The sequence below is a fragment of the Hyposmocoma kahamanoa genome, unplaced genomic scaffold (assembly GCF_003589595.1).
Source record: "Hyposmocoma kahamanoa isolate Upper Pololo Valley unplaced genomic scaffold, ASM358959v1 79, whole genome shotgun sequence".
Lineage (NCBI taxonomy): Eukaryota > Metazoa > Arthropoda > Insecta > Lepidoptera > Cosmopterigidae > Hyposmocoma > Hyposmocoma kahamanoa.
Genome location: NW_020653993.1, coordinates 8,317,865 through 8,334,590, shown reverse-complemented (window position 1 = coordinate 8,334,590; position 16,726 = coordinate 8,317,865). Strand labels below are relative to the sequence as shown.

Genomic DNA, 16,726 nt, shown 5'->3' with positions numbered 1-16,726 from the left:
TTTTTTTTTTTTTTTTTTTTTTTTTTTTTTATTGTGACTCGGCAAAATGACTGCACCGCGCCTGATGGAAAGTGCGAATACAGTCCAGAGATGAGAGTAACGGATGGAAAACACAAATATCTTCACTCCGTCACTATCATTTTGCCGGTCTGGCCAAATGCTTCTTCACACTACGTTTGAAGGACCCGATGTTATAGAGGGGAGGGAATACATGCGCCGGGAGTTGGTTCCACAATTTGATGGTTCGGCATAAAAACGAATTGCCAAACTTTTTAGTGCGGGACGGTATTGAACTGACCGTCCAACTGTGGCAACGCAGTCCGGCACGGGTGGTCCGCTGATGGAAAGGAGAGGAAGGGACAAGGTTGAATAACTCTTCAGAGCACTCACCGTGGTACAGACGATAGAATACGCTAAGAGACGCTATATCTCTGCGAAGCTGTAACGACTCCGCATGCTCAGTTACATGAGGATCGTTGACAACACGGAAGGCGTAGCGCTGCAGTCCATCTAGGGCATCGAGCAAGTACTTGGCAGAGCCGTCCCAAAGGTGCGAACAGTACTCCATGCTGCTTCGGACCTGAGCTTTATACAACAGGTATCGCAGCTCTGGAGTAAAAAATCGGTGCACCTTGTTCAGGATGCCAAGCTTGCGCGACGCGGTACAGATGACGCTCTCGATGTAATCTTTGTTGCTCATGTCCTTCCGGATGCTCATCCCCAGCAGACTGAGCCTGTCCCGCAGCGTCAGCGTTGTACCCTGAAGATGGGGAAGTGGAAGGAATGGGGATTTTTTGGAGCTGAACGCGCATACCTGGGTTTTCTTGGCGTTGAACTCAACCAAGTTTCGGGAGCCCCACGACGATATATGCTCCAAAACATGGTTGAGCTCAGCGACAAGTTTTTCCCGGTTTCTCTCAGGGTCCTCCCGGGTGCTTGACGATTGCTTATAATAGCAACCGTGCACTGTGCTATCATCTGCATAGCAATGAATGTTGCCAAAAGGCAACAAGTCATTGATATGCAGAAGGAACAGCGTGGGCGACAGCACTGAGCCCTGTGGCACCCCAGCATTAACTGTCACGAGCCGCGAAGTGCCTCCGTCAACAAGGACACGCAATCTTCGCTCGCGCAGAAAGCCGGAGATCCACTCACAAAGGCGGCCGGGAAGATCATATGCCGGAAGCTTGGAGAGGAGACCACGGTGCCAGACCCGATCAAAGGCCTTAGCAATATCCAGACTTATCGCTAAGGTTTCGCCCTGTTTGTCGATAGCTTCACCCCAGAGATGCATTAGATACGCTAGAACGTCACCCGTTGATCGGTTCGGCCGAAACCCATACTGCCGATCATTAAGAATGGAGTGACGTTCCAGGTGCCGGATTATCTGGATATTTAGAATCCGCTCCATCACTTTGCAGAGCACTGAAGTGACAGCTATTGGGCGATAGTTTGTCGGATCAGACCGATCTCCTTTCTTGGGGATAGGTTGCACTTGGGGACAGGTTTTGAACACATCATAGAGGGTTTATGATATGTGTATAGATAAACGAATTATATGAGTCAATGTTACTTGAAATAAATGAATTATTATCATTTCATATATTATTATATAACTCATGGCAATCAGCAGCGCTTGTGTTGAATATTCTTTTCATGCAGTCCTTTTCCCATCAGGGTTTGTTGATTGTTCCACACTCGATCGAAGAATGAGCTTGGTTGTGAAAATAGTGAATAACAAATATGTTACCTTGTGTTTTGTAGGTACTAGCAATTTTTAGTGTCCATGTAGTAAGAGAGCATTAATAATTTAAACTTATTTAAAAAATAAGAAATCCTATTAAGAGACTCGATACTACTGTCTGTTCCCACGGTGACGACAGTTTGTCGTTGTAACGATGAAAAATCGTGAACGACAGTTAATCGTGTCGTGCTATATGTGAACAACTTCATTTAAATATACAAGACACGACACTGTAAACTGCACGACAATCTGTCGTCACGACATAGTGGGAACGCGCCCTTATTTGTAAAATTTGGAGTTAAGTATATGTTTTTTTTTCTATCATGTAAATTTTTAGGAATCGTGTCTTCACACCGTATACTAATCAGTGTACATACTCAATTTTTCAGTATATTTCTGTAAGATTCAACACTTTCACTGCTATTCGGAATCAACTAAAGTCATTTGAGGTAGTATGAACTCTTAAAGCATTGACTTACGATTATATGGACGTCGGGTCCGCGCTAAAAAGTGTCCGCACTTGTAAGGCGCTAAAATCGTATACAGAGCGCCAAACTCCGCTTTAGTCTTCATTTGTTCTACTGACAGCGCGATACTGCGATGACATTACAATTTAAATTTCGAATAGGTTGACTTGGGACATTTTTTTCGTGGTTTTTGTATTAGACCGGTCGTCCATTTATTCGTAAGTCAATGTCTTAAAGTGTTCATTTACGTGTCAATAACAATGTTACATTGAAGTTTTTTGGCTTTGAAAATGCGAATATTTCAGTTAGAAAATTCTAAATAGTGTCGTAAAATTTATGGTAGTAGATTAGAGTGCTATGGAGAATTTTTAGTACTTATGTAACTTTTCTTGTTAGACGAAGATTTAATTAAAACTTGTAAAACCCAAAACTGACACTCAATTAATAAAATGTTTCAGTTCTACAGCGCCCCCAATTCTGCTAATTTTATTAAAATTACTGATCATTGTAACTGAGATTTTATTACAATTATGATAGTATTTGTTATCCTACTAAAACTCTAGTTAGAATGGCAGTTGCATCTTAACATAATGTTAGTGGAAAGGTAGTGATAGCATGAATTCATTCAAACACTAACGATCGATATTGCCTTACTAAAAATACTATGGAAATTACTATGCCTAACTGAATTGTTATGCCTTTTAAGCAGCAATTTAGTATTCAAATTAACTGACTTCAAAAAACGGAGGACCTCAATATCGGTACCATTTAAATTTGACGGAATTATTCCACTTCTAAGTGTGGCAAACTAGGGAACGAGTCCGGTTTCACGCATTTTCTGGTAACCAATTTCAATGAAAAAAGGCAAATAGGTTTTTTGTAAAAAGTTACAATTATTGTGTCAAATAATTAGTAGATTACGCCAATAACGCGCCATCGACTCGCCATTAAAGAGCAGAATACCAAAAAAATGTAAAGGCAGCGAAAAGTAGCGCGACGGCTAGCCACTGACGACTCTTAACTTTTAGCAGAATACTAAACGTACAAAATGCTTTCACACTCTGTCGACACTCAACAGTAATAATAAAAGCAAGTAATAATAATGTCGTTTTCTGGGCGGAAAAGGTGTTACTTACATAAAGGTTTTCTGGACCAAAATTGGGACTTCTGTTTCTTTTTGTGTAAAAAAATCCTTGAACTATAATGAGTTTAAAAAAAGGACCTTTTAAACGCTACTTAAATGCTATGCTGCCTCCTGATTGGTTAAATTGGCCTAAAAGTCTTGCAATCTTTATAACAAAAATGATTGGTATAAAATCCATAGTCTAAGATAAAATAACAGAACAAGCGGTATTTCGCCAGTTCTATTCCACTTCTTTGGTTTTTTGTTTTGTAGTAGTAGTTTGTTCAGCTTTAGTCTAAATACATGAAGAGAAAACAAAATCAACTTATTTTTGTTCATATTAACATATCTGTAAATGAAATAGTTTACACGCAGTAGAGTTCCTTGTGAGTTTGAATTGTGTCGTGACGTGTCTTGATGATTCATACGATCGATTAGCTAGTCATTTGTTCTGTTAATGACTTACGTATTACTATTAAACAATATACTAATGCCCATATCAGTGGACTCATCTTAATGGTTGTATTAGGTAGGTACGAAGGGCGGCTTTAAATTAAACTCTTAATTGGTACCCTTGAATAATAAAGTCCCATGCGACCATAAGTCAAAAGTGCGTTTATTACTTTAAAGTTTCAGCAGCCGTAGAGCTAGTTCGTCTAGGAGAACGAAGTCTTTCACAAGCTTTACGTCCCTAAGTACTGCTACGTTACCTATTTCTGCTGCTAAGCAGTAATGTCAGCATTATTGTGTTCCGGTTTTGAAGGATAAGGGTGCTGGTGAAATTACAGGCACATGAGACTTGTCAACTAATGTATCAAAGGGACTGACGCAGTGGCAGTACCCCTCAGATCTTTCCGGTTTAAAGCTCTGAGTGGCACTGCAATTGTTATGGACAGGCGTGTAACTTACTATCAGGTGTACGACTTGTTCGCATGTTTGTTCGTGTATTTGTTTTGCTACAGAGTTATGAGCACTTTAATAATAATAATAAATAATAATAATAAATAACGCACACACTCAACATAGCCCCGCACTAGGGAAACCCTGTGTCGCGGGTGCCATGGACACACACATAGACAACCACAAATTACATCCAAACTCACGAGAGAAATAATTGTAGGCCATACAACTATTTCTACCGGCCCGGGAATCGAACCTGGGACCTCTGCGTGGCAGTCCGGCATGGTAACCGTTAGGCCACAGAGGCAGTTTAACTTTAATCTTGACTTTTATGATTTAATATCTACTTTACGCCACTTGTAATAAGAATGATCCAAAGTTATAAGTGTCAAGCTAGACTATAGCAATTATTTAATATGATTGTGAATACAAAGATCGAACATACATAATTTCTTTTTCGTCGACCCGGTGGGACTTGAACCCACGTCCTTGCTGCACCGTAGCATTGCTCTAACCATCTGAGCCACTGGTCCAGTTACCGAGTCGTCGAAATTCTAGTGATTTTTTTGTGTGTTCGATGTTTGTATTCATCATCATAACAAAACTAGTGGAGTTATTTAACAAAAAAAAACATCAATAAATACATTTGATCGAAAAGTGACATCTGCGTCAGTTTTTTTTTATAAAAAATAAGTGCACATTTGACCTCCATCTCACCTGATGGAAAGTGCCGATGAGGTCGAGGATGTAGCATGCACACCTAAATAATATCTATTCACTCTCGCATTGAAAAGGCCCAAGTTATAGCATTCGGGGAATAAGTCTGCAGGCAAGGAATTCCACTCCCTAGCCGCTCGCCATACAAATGTGGAAGCGAAACACTTCGTGAGAATCCGGGGAACATCCACACCATAGGGGTGGAACCCCAGTCCACGTCTAGTTACCCGATGATGGAAAGGGTAAGGCGGAATCAAATTATGCAATTCCATCGCACACTCTCCGTGATATATCTTGGAGAATACCGATAAGCTGGCAACTCTACGGCGGTGTTCAAGGCTCTGCAGCTTCGCCTCTACAAATTCCGAGTCACCTATAAGCCTCTTAGTACGCTTGTCTGTTGAATCCAAGGTGATCAGTTGGTATTTAGCAGAGCCATCCCATAAATGGCAGCAGTACTCCATACACGACCGGACTTGTGCTTGGTACAGCTGAAGCAACTGTCCCGGTGTGAAGTACTTGTCAGTAGTACTTGTCAATTGTGATACTTGTAAAGGTGTCGGCTGCGGTGAGAATGTTACTCAAAAATCTCTCACAAGATGTCACTAGCGGCGACGAATGCCGAAAAGTCAGTACAAAGATTGTAATAAAAACACACAGGAGAATTTCTCGGTAACTGGCTCAGTTGGTAAGAGCAATGCTACGGTGCAGCATGGACGTGGGTTCAAGGCCCACCGGGTCGACGAAATTTTTCTCTGTGTGTGTGTGTTCGATGTTTGTAATCATAATCGTAAGAAAACTAGTGGACTTATTGCACAAAAAATATCTCAAAAAATATATTTCTTATTATTTTATTTAAAAACAAATTTGTTTTGAGCTTTCAAGGATTATGTCCTTTCAAAATACAAATGGAATTCGCTTTTTGAAAATGGACTGGGTTGGATTTTGCGGTAATTTGTCCAAAATGTTGTAGCAATAGACTTCCTTGCAAAAGAGTTCGTCCAGGGAAGTACCGTCACCTTACTTATATCTGCTGCCATGCAATAATGTGAGCATTACTTCGTTCCGGTATTGAAGGATAAGGGTGCAGGTGGAATTACAAGCACAGGCGCAGTGACAGTGCCCCTCTGATTATTGCGATTTAAAACTGTGAGTGGTACAGCAATTGTTATGGACAGGCGTGTCGCTTACCACCAAGCGCATGACATGTTGGTCTCGTCACGCGATATCGCATTTCTGGCCATATGGGCAATAACGAATGCAATCATACCATATCGCGTGATAAATATTTAACTATATAACTCCTAAAATAATAATAGTAAAAGTATATATAAATAATATACTTACTTATTTTGTGCACAATTAAAACTAAAACATAAAAATTTGGGCATCAAATGAAATTCCAATTTTTAGCTTGGCAATGAACGTGTTAAAAAACGGAGATGTAATTTCCAATTGTCGTAATTTTTGTAAGTAAAATAAGCAAGTTTCCTTTTGCAATGTAAGTAATCATAAGATCCCCTTTCAAATTGATAAACCTTGCAGTACCTTAACGGAATATGATACTTATAATTATAATAATACATGTGAACTCTTGCTTATTTCCTGTTCTTTGCAGTAGGTACGAAAATTTGGTCACTCTATTTCAAAACTATTTGTGTACTTCACATATAAGCCGTTGGCCATTGTTTACGTATAACGATAACTTCTTACATTTTCTAATCGCCGAAATTATGGTTTGTACTCAGCACGCCTCGTTTGTGAAATTTATAGAATTAAAAAAAAATCGAAACGGAAAAAGGATTTCTTAAATTCAGTTAAATGAGAATTTGTGATTTTTCCAAAATTCTCACTCAGCATCCTTGGACAATTAGTATGAATATCAGAAGTTTTACAAAGTTGTTTTTCAACTCACTATTTCTGTGGCGTGTCGCTTCCAGCACAAATGCTGAAGGCGACCTGAGTCCCTGTTCCCGGCCGACTATGCCATTGCCGGGAAATACCGCCCCTTTTTTTTTTTTTTTTGACGGGGGGAAATCTTTATGGATACCCCTGAGCCCAGGGAGACTCAGGGGTTATGTGGGGACTCTCCCTCCAGACTGGAGGGCCTACCCCACTAAAACCCCCCCGGGTTTCCCTCTTGCCGGTTGAGTCGGCGCCGTGGGATCAGTGAACATTCACCACGACGCCGCCCGGCTGCCCTAGCTTACGCCAGGGCTCCCGCGCCAACGGAGGGGCGAGTCGGTTGTCCTCCGACCCGCCCCCCAGACGAGTGAGGCCGTGCAATGCAGGCTCCGGAGGGGAAATACCGCCTCTGCCATTTAAAAATTCAAAATTAATCTTTTTAGGCCTTGGGAGAGGCGAGAGTTTAAAATAATATTAAATCTATATTATATATATAATAATACTAAATCCGTGAATATTCTTTCAAATTGTATTTTCAAATTGCGTGATGGCTACGTGGTTACCTTGTGGAGTAATGTGGATTTTATGACAGTACATTTGAAAACGGTTACTGTCAACATAATTACACTCCGTATAATTAAGTTAATTTAATTAATTAAATGTTTGAATGTTTTCATAATTAACGTACATAATTATACGGTTCGTAATTGTGACGACAATAACTAAAATATTATTATTAGTGTTAAATTAAGCCATTTTAAGACTTTTTTTCAATATATTTTACAAGTTTTTTTTTCAGAATATGATGGTTCTCATAATAATATTTCCGTATGATGAATAAATAGTTTGGCAAGCACCAAGCATAAGAAATGTATTGCATAAAATCGCTATTACTATAAATATTTTTCGGTAAATATAAATTAAGTCGGTGGAGTAGATTGTTCTGTGGTCTTGTGGCTTGCACACCGATTTTCATCGTGTCGCCATCTCTGAGAGAGTAGAGAACTAACAAAAGTTAGTTAGATTGTTTTTTTGTTAAATTTTACAGCATAGAATGGATAATTTCGATGAAGTCAATGGAGACAGAGTAAGAATTATTATAATTAATGTTTTTCATAATTTATTATTAATTAAAATGTGAATGACGCGATAATTATATTAAAAACAAACAAAAACTTTCCCACTGTGTTGAGTTGAACTTGTCAATTTTCGTCATTATTTTATTTGGGATATCTTTGTTATTATATTTGGGATTTATTGTAACCAATTGAAATTAATGATTTTTTTTTATAGCAAAAGTTAAATCTGCATTCATAATGCAGATTTGACTTTTAATAGCATTAGAAAATATAAAGTAAAAAAAAACTTTGATATCAGATGATTTTGACCTATCATATATTTTAAATGACTGTCTCTGTGGTCGAGTGGCTTGCACACCGGTTTTCAAGGAGCCGTCATCTCTGATGTTTCGCATTCGGTCCCCTAGCCGGGTCAGTGTAGAGAACTAACTTTTCTATATTGCGTGTGGGTGTTTATAGTACCGTCGGTGTTTCCGATTTCCACAACACAAGTGCTCAAGTTACTTACTTTGGAATCGGAGCAATGTACGTGATGTTGTCTAATACTTATTATTTATATTTTTAAAAGCACGGTAGGTTATGAAATTTCAAAGAACATTACACCCCTGGTATAGCAATAAATACACATAAAAAAACAGGTCGCAAACATATGTTTTGCTGCACGTCCTGAAATTTATGAATTCTTGGTACTTTTCATACAGAACTAAATCCGTCCAAAAAGCTCAGTGTGCTCTACAGACAGCCTGCTACTTAACGCTGCTGTCATTTTTGACGGGGGCTCCCGGATGCCAGCTTGGACCTTTTGACGCGGTTCAAATACGTGCTATGAGAATTGTTGACGATCTTGTGCTTACAGACGATATTGAACCACTGTTTTCGAGGAGAGACTTTGCCTCCCTTTGTATGTTCTATCGCCTGTACAATGGCCAATATTTTGAAGAACTGTTTGGCATGATGCCAACAGCAATATTGTATCATCGCACCACTCGCCACCGGCAGGAAAGTCCATCCTCACTCTCTGGGAACCGAATCGATCTCGTGCTGTACGGTTTGAAAGAAGCTTCCTCCAACGTACAATTAGGTTGTGGAATGCACTCCCTGTCGGGGTTTTTCCACAGGAATACAGCATGGAATTCTTCAAAAGGGGTTTCAGAGGGGTCCTGAAGGGTTGGCAACGCGTTCGTGACACACTGCACCTGGTGTTACAGGCGTTCAGAGGTGACGGTGACCACTTTCCATCGGGCGGACCGTATGCTTGTTTGTTGCCTACATAATAATAAAAAAGTTTGAGCATAAAAATGGTATCGATTAATTTCGTTCGTAGAATCTTAAACCTCTCCCCTCAAAAGTTGTCATTTTGCAAACGTGACCTTATTTATACACTAAGGATGCGATGTTTTCTCTATAGATAAAATGAACATTGACACCAAAATCAATAGTAAAGCGATCATTTCCGGGTTCAAAGGTAAGTTAATCTCTAATTAATATTACAGTATGAACAACGCGAAAATCAGAAACCGGAGCCATATTATGAGCTACCTCAGAGACCAATGAGGGGAATTGGACGAACCGGGCAGTACGTAAGTGTACTTAGGTATTTACTTTTGTGAATCTATGCGCTCCTGGTACTCGAGATGGACAGAGTACAAAAAAATGCGGGTAACGTTTCGCTCAACAACGACAATTAAAACACGCTCTTCTTCTTTGCATGTAAGTTCATCCACATCCTGATGTCATCCACTGCTGGGTATAGGGCTCCCGAAGTTTGTGCCATCCACCACGGTCCTGTGCTAGCCGCTTCCATTGACACCCCGCGACGCGTGCTATGTTGTCGACCCACCTTGCAATTGGGCGCCTGAAGTTTCTTCTGCCCATCCTCAGCCACCAATCAGTCGACTTCTTTCTCCATCTGTCATGGCCCCACCTTGCTATGCGACCCGCCTAATTCCATTTGAGTTCCAGCATCCTGCACTTTCATCCGTCATCGGATCTTAAACGTTCGGAACTCCGTATACGAGTCTAATGCCGAGCATTGAGCAAGTTTGACGCGAAACATACGAATTTTGCCTAGTGTTTTCCTATACGCCAAAGAAAATAATATTGGTCATTGCAATCCAAAACAATCAAAAAAGTGCATTGCCACTGTACCTCTCATTCACTCTGAGACTAAACATTTACAAGTCTCATGTGTTTGCACTTTCACTGGCATCCTTCTTACCTCTTAAAACTGGACTGCATAATTAACTCACATTATTACTCTTTGGCGGTACAAATAGGTAAAGTGGCAGTGTTTCTCTGGACGAACGCTTTTATAAGAAGCGAGTTTGTATACCTTTTTAGCCTTGCATATTTGTTGACTAAGTTTTCTTTAAATTGTGTCGGTAGCGAAATCTGGTAGATCATTATATAACTACAAAAAAATAGCTTGTCGAGGTATAGATTTCGTCATAGCAGTGCACGCTAAGGTTTGCTAGATGGCGCTACTAAGTTCATATTGTAACCGTCCAGAGTGCGGTTCCTTTTTCTGTCAATTAAAATGAACATGATGCATCATTCTCCTGCCTCAGTAAAATATACCTACCTATGAATAACAAGCAACTGAGGATTAATTTCCAATCTTTTGAAAGGACGGCCGTTAGAGTGGCAGTAAGGCTCTTTGTAGAGTTAGTCGAGGGAAGCACTGCCACCTTATCAATTTCTGCCACCAAGCGGTAATGTGAGCATTACGGTGTTCCGGTTTTGAAGGATAAGAGTGCTGGTGAAATTACTCAACTTAATGATATGTCTTAGGCTGCTAACTGATCGTCGGAGCCGAGACATCGACTGCATGAAGCTGATAACAACTTTACTTATGCAGTCGATCTCGGCTGCATTAAGTCGGTTTCAAGTTTTAACTGCATGAAGTTAATGCGTGAAATCGTTATCCGAGACCTCAACTGCATCTGGTTAATGCGTGAAATCATTATCACCTTCTTGCAGTTGTGGTCTCAGCTACATGAAGTTGATCACGACACACGCTTTAACTGCAAACATACAGTCAATCTATCAGCAGCCTTAGGGTGACGGGTGACGGGCACGGTATTGGTCAAACTAAGTGGCATTCGTCACTTGGTGTCATAAAAATAAGGTCTTTCACAAGTTAACAAATTGAATTTATATTTTCTTGAAACTTTTATGCTGTGGGCGTGTCAGAAAGCGATAAAGTATGAAGATATTTTCCTTCAGCAGCTTCTAAAGACTCAGCATCGTCATCCCCTTCGTCAATACCTTGGATGGTTTACCAACATTCTTTAAAAGATTTATTTTTATTTTTCCAAGCAACCCTTATAAATGAGCGTAACGAATAAACATTTTCGCCGTGTCTTCTTTAAATTTCGACTGATTGTACTTAACAGATATATTATGATGTGGTACTTTAATTTTCCAGTCTCCATTACCACCTGAAGCAGATAGGAAGGAAGTGCCTCTTCCCTTACTACAGAAACATCAACTGGCGCAAAGAATGGCGCAGCAGCGTATGGCCCAGCAGCGTGTGGCACAACAGGGTATGGCACAACAAAGTAAGGCGCAGCAGATCATGGCACAGGAGAGTATGGCACAACAGAGTATGGCACATCGATATGAACACCGACCAGACGCACTACGGCAGCAGATACAGGAAAAAGAAAAAGTACATGTAGAAGAACAGGCTAAGGTAGTGTCCATTCATTGCAATTTCGCAAAACTAATAATGTAGCCCATACCTAATACTCTATAGTTTGAGTTTCTAGACTTTTGTGATTTGTGATTTTGGTTATGAAACAATTTTTCTTTATCATAATATTAGCCATAACTGGTAGACGACTTTACCATCTTTGTCACCATGGGACTTGTAAAGAGTCCGAAAGTTAAATTTCTTTGAAAAAACAAATATATGTGATTTTGAAAAATTACTTTATTTTCAATGTAGTCTATAAAATTACGATAAACAAGTTGAGTCAAATACATAATCTTTAATTGTTAATACAAAGATGGAACACAGAGAAAGAATTCTTCGATCTGGTTTATCCTTAACCTGACCTAACCGAACGTAATCATGTAGTTGCGATAAAAATTCAAAATATTCTGAAAGTACAAATGTTTCGTTATAATTCGGTTTTCGGTGTTATGAAAATTCGACCGAACGTTATTTCGGACAAAAAATTTTCGACTTTGTGATAGGTTCCCCTCGATCTGGCTGTAATCGAACCAATGACCTTACAGACGAACCAGCGAACCTTACGACTTTCTCTCTACGTGCTTGTTGCAGTTCTTTTGGTTTTAACGACTTTTTTTGCCGAGGACCATCAGTGAGAAATCTATGAGTGATAACAAACTAGTGGAGTAACTTTCCAAAAATAATTGAATACCACGGTAGCACAGCATCGTGACATTTAATAAACCTAATATTACATTATAATCTTTGCTCGAGTCAAACTATGTAATAAGTTTGAAGGTTATTTCATTTTGTACAAAACAAGGTATTGCTTGTCATAAAACAATTCCTATGGTACTGGTCGCTATGATGGCCGTTTTGACATTTGTCCGCTTCGTTTGTAAGTTTCGTAATATTTCCTACGTTGACGGAGCTAATTACTGTACATTATTCTCAATTATGACGTGCTGTAAAATTAATGTATAATTTTACGACACAACTCGGCATTTGTTTCTCGAAATTCGAAATCTTTACAAATGAAATCTAATACGATCGTCACTTACGGGATCGCTGGACACGTTTTTATTTTCGTTTTTAACCGACTTAAAAAAGGAGGAGGTTCTCAATTCGACTGTATGTTCTTTTTTTTTGTATGTATGTTACGCGATAACTCCGGTATTTGTGAACCGATTTTCAGGCTCTTTTTTTGTTGGAAAGGGGGTACTTCCATAGTGGTCCCATTTCATTTTTAAGAAAATCAATCACCTTTAGGGGTGGCTGTTCACACATGAAGGTTCATTTTTATAAATAGCGCCTAACTTTAATTTAGGAGCAATTATTTTAATGGTTGATTTTGCTATTTCTCCAATTCAAGGCGTTTTCTCTCAATATACTTTGAGTAGTGAGAACCGATTATTTTTATCTCCAGTGTCAAGTCCTGTATAGTGGCGAACAAGGGGATATTTTAATAAAACTTAGCAAATAGACGTAATTCCACGTACTTTTGAGGTCGGTTTTTTTAATACTCTGCACTGAGATTATATTAAAACTTTTTAATCAGCTACCCCTTACTGTACTAGTTATAAATAAAAACAAAAACTTATAGATGCGACTCGCATTTGGTTATATTTTTTTCGATAATGAATTGAGTTTTCACATCAATATTCTAATTTTTCAAAACGGCCATCATAGCGTGCCGGTACTTTGAATCAATTGTGAAAAAAAATGCGTTACTAGATTTGATAGTAAAAATTCTTCACTATAATTTTTGTTAAAAATCCCATTTAGACATTTTATTATTTTTTTTTAGGAAGATGCGTCAATGGAAGAAGCGAGAGCACAACTTAAAAAGATGCAAGAATTAGCTCCTGATGTAATTCTTTTAATCTTTCTTCGTAAAATTTAGCTTAACTTGAATGTCACAATTCAAATTTTACGAATCAATTATGGAAACGATCAGATTTCGAGAATCGATGTTACTCACACGTAACTCCTAAAATTAATCGGTAATTGAAGCATTGTGGCAGCCTATTAACTTGGTGATATCATATCTTCGAAGACTGGTTTGAATCTTTCTTATGATGTAATTGTTCATCACCAATAAATGACAATACACTTACACTCAGACACTTATGGGATGGCTCTGCTAAATACCAACTGGCCGCCTCGGATTCTTTTCGTTGACGGACTTCGAGAGTAGTTTCGCAGGTCATCCATAGGAAAACATCCTTAATTACGGATTTCATGTTTCGAGAGTAGGGTCGCTGTTACAGTGTGTTGTTTGTGTGTGTGTGTTGTGTTTGTCTATCGAAAATCCAGAAACTGATTGTCACTGAATAATAAATATTTTTTTTAACATTTCAGTCAGTTTTATCAGATTTAAGAGGTTCATGGGACAGACAGACAGTAAGTTCGACTTATAATTTTAAAGGCATCTATTTAAACGATCGAACAGCAGGCAAAAAATGTAAAGCGTCATCTTTTTTAATGATTGATCCTTTTTCTCTGAGACATAAAATAAATTAAATCAATGTAATTTTAATCTGTTCTGAGGTAATGTTTGATTTGGAATAAATAAATTAACTTTGATAGTTTCTTGTAGAGCTTCAAAACTAAGACAAATAAGCATTAAAAACCTTAAAATCATGTTCAGAAACGCAAGCAAATTCGCTTCTGGCAGTCGCCGGCCGCTGCCGCGGCATTGGTGCTGCTTTTTCATAACAATATGCTAACCAACCTAACCTAACCTACATGGAAAAAGAGAATCAAATATTATTTTTGACTGTCAAATATTAATTTGGTATGCTTAAACATATTGATAGTGTTACCTTGAATGCAGTTATAATTTATCCGTAGGTCTATTAATATAGACGGAACAGTTAATATAAATATCAAACGTAAAAAAATCGTTTATTTAATAAAGAGCACATTTACAACAGAGGTTACCTTAGAGGATGAAATAATATTATACCATTTTTAAACACGTTTTTAAAACGCGCACAATTGTACACGCCGTTGCGAATTTGTGACCTAACTCTTTTAACTTTTTTTTTATTAAGCACCACAACGACGTCTTCGAACCCACATATACTCCGCAAGAAGTGAAGCAAGTTCAAATACCCCATGAAGTAAGTAACGCAGCGTATTTCCCCTTTACCAAATGTGTGTACATACAATAGGCGTATGAAATCATCATAGACTCTTGGACAGGTTTGCCCTTACCTAACCCATTTTGTCGCTTTATTTTCTCATACTCGTATAATAAAAGACAAAGTTACTGAAATGCAAAAAAATGGATTGTACATACAAATTTTGCAGGCTGATTTCACATCATATTTCCTTCACATTCACACACTAGCTTTTATCTATTCTTAAGGTAATGCCCAAATTAATTCCCTTGATAAGAAATTTAAAGTAAATAGGAAGTTTTTCCATCTCCTGAATGCATCGATTTGCGTTTTTGTACCTTTTGAGATTTTTTATTTGAAGCTACACGTTTATCCATAACAGTGGCAGTGCCACTCAGAGCTTTAAATCGCAACCCTGAGACATAAGTTGACATATCCCATGTGCCTATAATTTCACTAGCACTCTTAGTCTTCTGGAACACAATAATGTTGACACAATAATAAAATAGGTAAGGTGGCAGTACTTCCCTGGACAAACACTTTCACAAGGAGCTCTACTGCTATTAAAATGAATGGGATATTGGCACCTATAGTTATTTTTATTTGACAAACGTAAATTATGTTAATTTTGCTCAATAGTAAAACTGGAATTAAATAAGATATAAAAAAAACAGTTGCAAGGGATGGTAAATCCCATTTCGCTAGTTCTAGATGTGTAAATATTTTAATTTAGCTAAAAATGTCGATTACGTTAGTTATGATAAGGATGGCAGAAATCATGCGATTGTTTTCTAAAACAACGTAGACTTTTAAATTTATTTTAAATAGCAACGTTGACGTCTATAAATGCATCATAAATTTCTTTACTACTACTTACTATTTCAGGATGATTTTGGAGCACCAATACGTTGGGTTAAAGTCGATTCGGTTCGTATGTTGTTTTGTCATTGTAAATAGTTTTGTTTAATATGTCTACGTCGTCTACAAGTAATACATAAAAGGAGCTTTGTACCAACAGCCCAAATAAAAGCAGTGAGTGAGCAGCCTAAGTGAAAGAGTAATGTTGAGAACCTCGTCAGTTTTATGATAATGGACTTGCAATGCTCGTAGTTTTTAAAGATTTTTCAGTTTTAACGACTTTAAACCCACTTATGGCGCCTTCATATAAAAGACTTCTAGAAGCACTGTAATGGTATTTTTTGTTCGTTAAATTAGCCCCACACAGTCCTTTACCGCCTTTCACTTGAGAGTGGTGTAGTTCTCAGGTCGTGGAAGCTTGCAAACGTGCAACATGTGCCTAAAAAAGGAAGCAGAGCTGACCCTGTCAACTACAGACCTATCTCAGTCACTTCCATACTGTGCAAGACTATGGAACGTGTACTCAATAACCGTCTCCTGTCGTACCTTGAAGACAACGACCTCCTCAGTGATCGCCAGTATGGATTACGACAAGGGCGATCTACTGGGGATCTTCTTGGATGTGCCTGTCACATACAGAGCAAGGCTATAGAAAAGCAAGGCGAAGCACTTGCAGTGTCTTTGGACATTTCTAAAGCCTTTGACAGGGCCTGACACGCAAGACTTTTAAGTAAGCTTCCCTCTTATGAACTTCCCACTGACCTTTGCAATTGGATCTCGGATTTCTTGAGTGAACGTTCGATTCGTGTAGTCTTAGAAGGCTATTCTTCCGAACTTATAGCGATGGAGTTCCTCAGGGTTCCGTAGTGTCTGCAACTCCTTTTTTGCTGCATATCAATGATATGTTAATTTCAGGTACCTTTGCGTATGCTGATGACAGCACAGTTGTAGATAGGTACTTGACCAGTGCAAGGGTCAGGGCCATACCGATAGCCGACTGTCTTCAGCTGCTTGGACTGGGCCTGTCGTCCAATTTGAACTTCGGCGGATATATTGAATCCATGGCCAAAAATGCAGCAAGAAAGCTTGGCATCCTTTCCAGGGTGAGGCGTTACTTTACACCACTACAGTC

At 38.7% G+C, this 16,726-nt stretch overlaps 1 protein-coding gene across 1 annotated transcript in view; it reads left to right on the top strand.

The window, feature by feature from the left end:
• The window catches only part of LOC113233540, a 38,979-nt gene that overhangs the window by 13,003 nt on the left and 9,250 nt on the right, over window positions 1-16,726 (top strand). Inside the window, exons 8-14 of the mRNA XM_026468662.1 lie at window positions 7,905-7,943; window positions 9,429-9,515; window positions 11,363-11,629; window positions 13,419-13,481; window positions 13,973-14,014; window positions 14,668-14,736; window positions 15,622-15,663. Coding sequence (XP_026324447.1) covers window positions 7,905-7,943; window positions 9,429-9,515; window positions 11,363-11,629; window positions 13,419-13,481; window positions 13,973-14,014; window positions 14,668-14,736; window positions 15,622-15,663 — 609 coding nt within the window. The remainder of the gene's footprint in view (window positions 1-7,904; window positions 7,944-9,428; window positions 9,516-11,362; window positions 11,630-13,418; window positions 13,482-13,972; window positions 14,015-14,667; window positions 14,737-15,621; window positions 15,664-16,726) is intronic.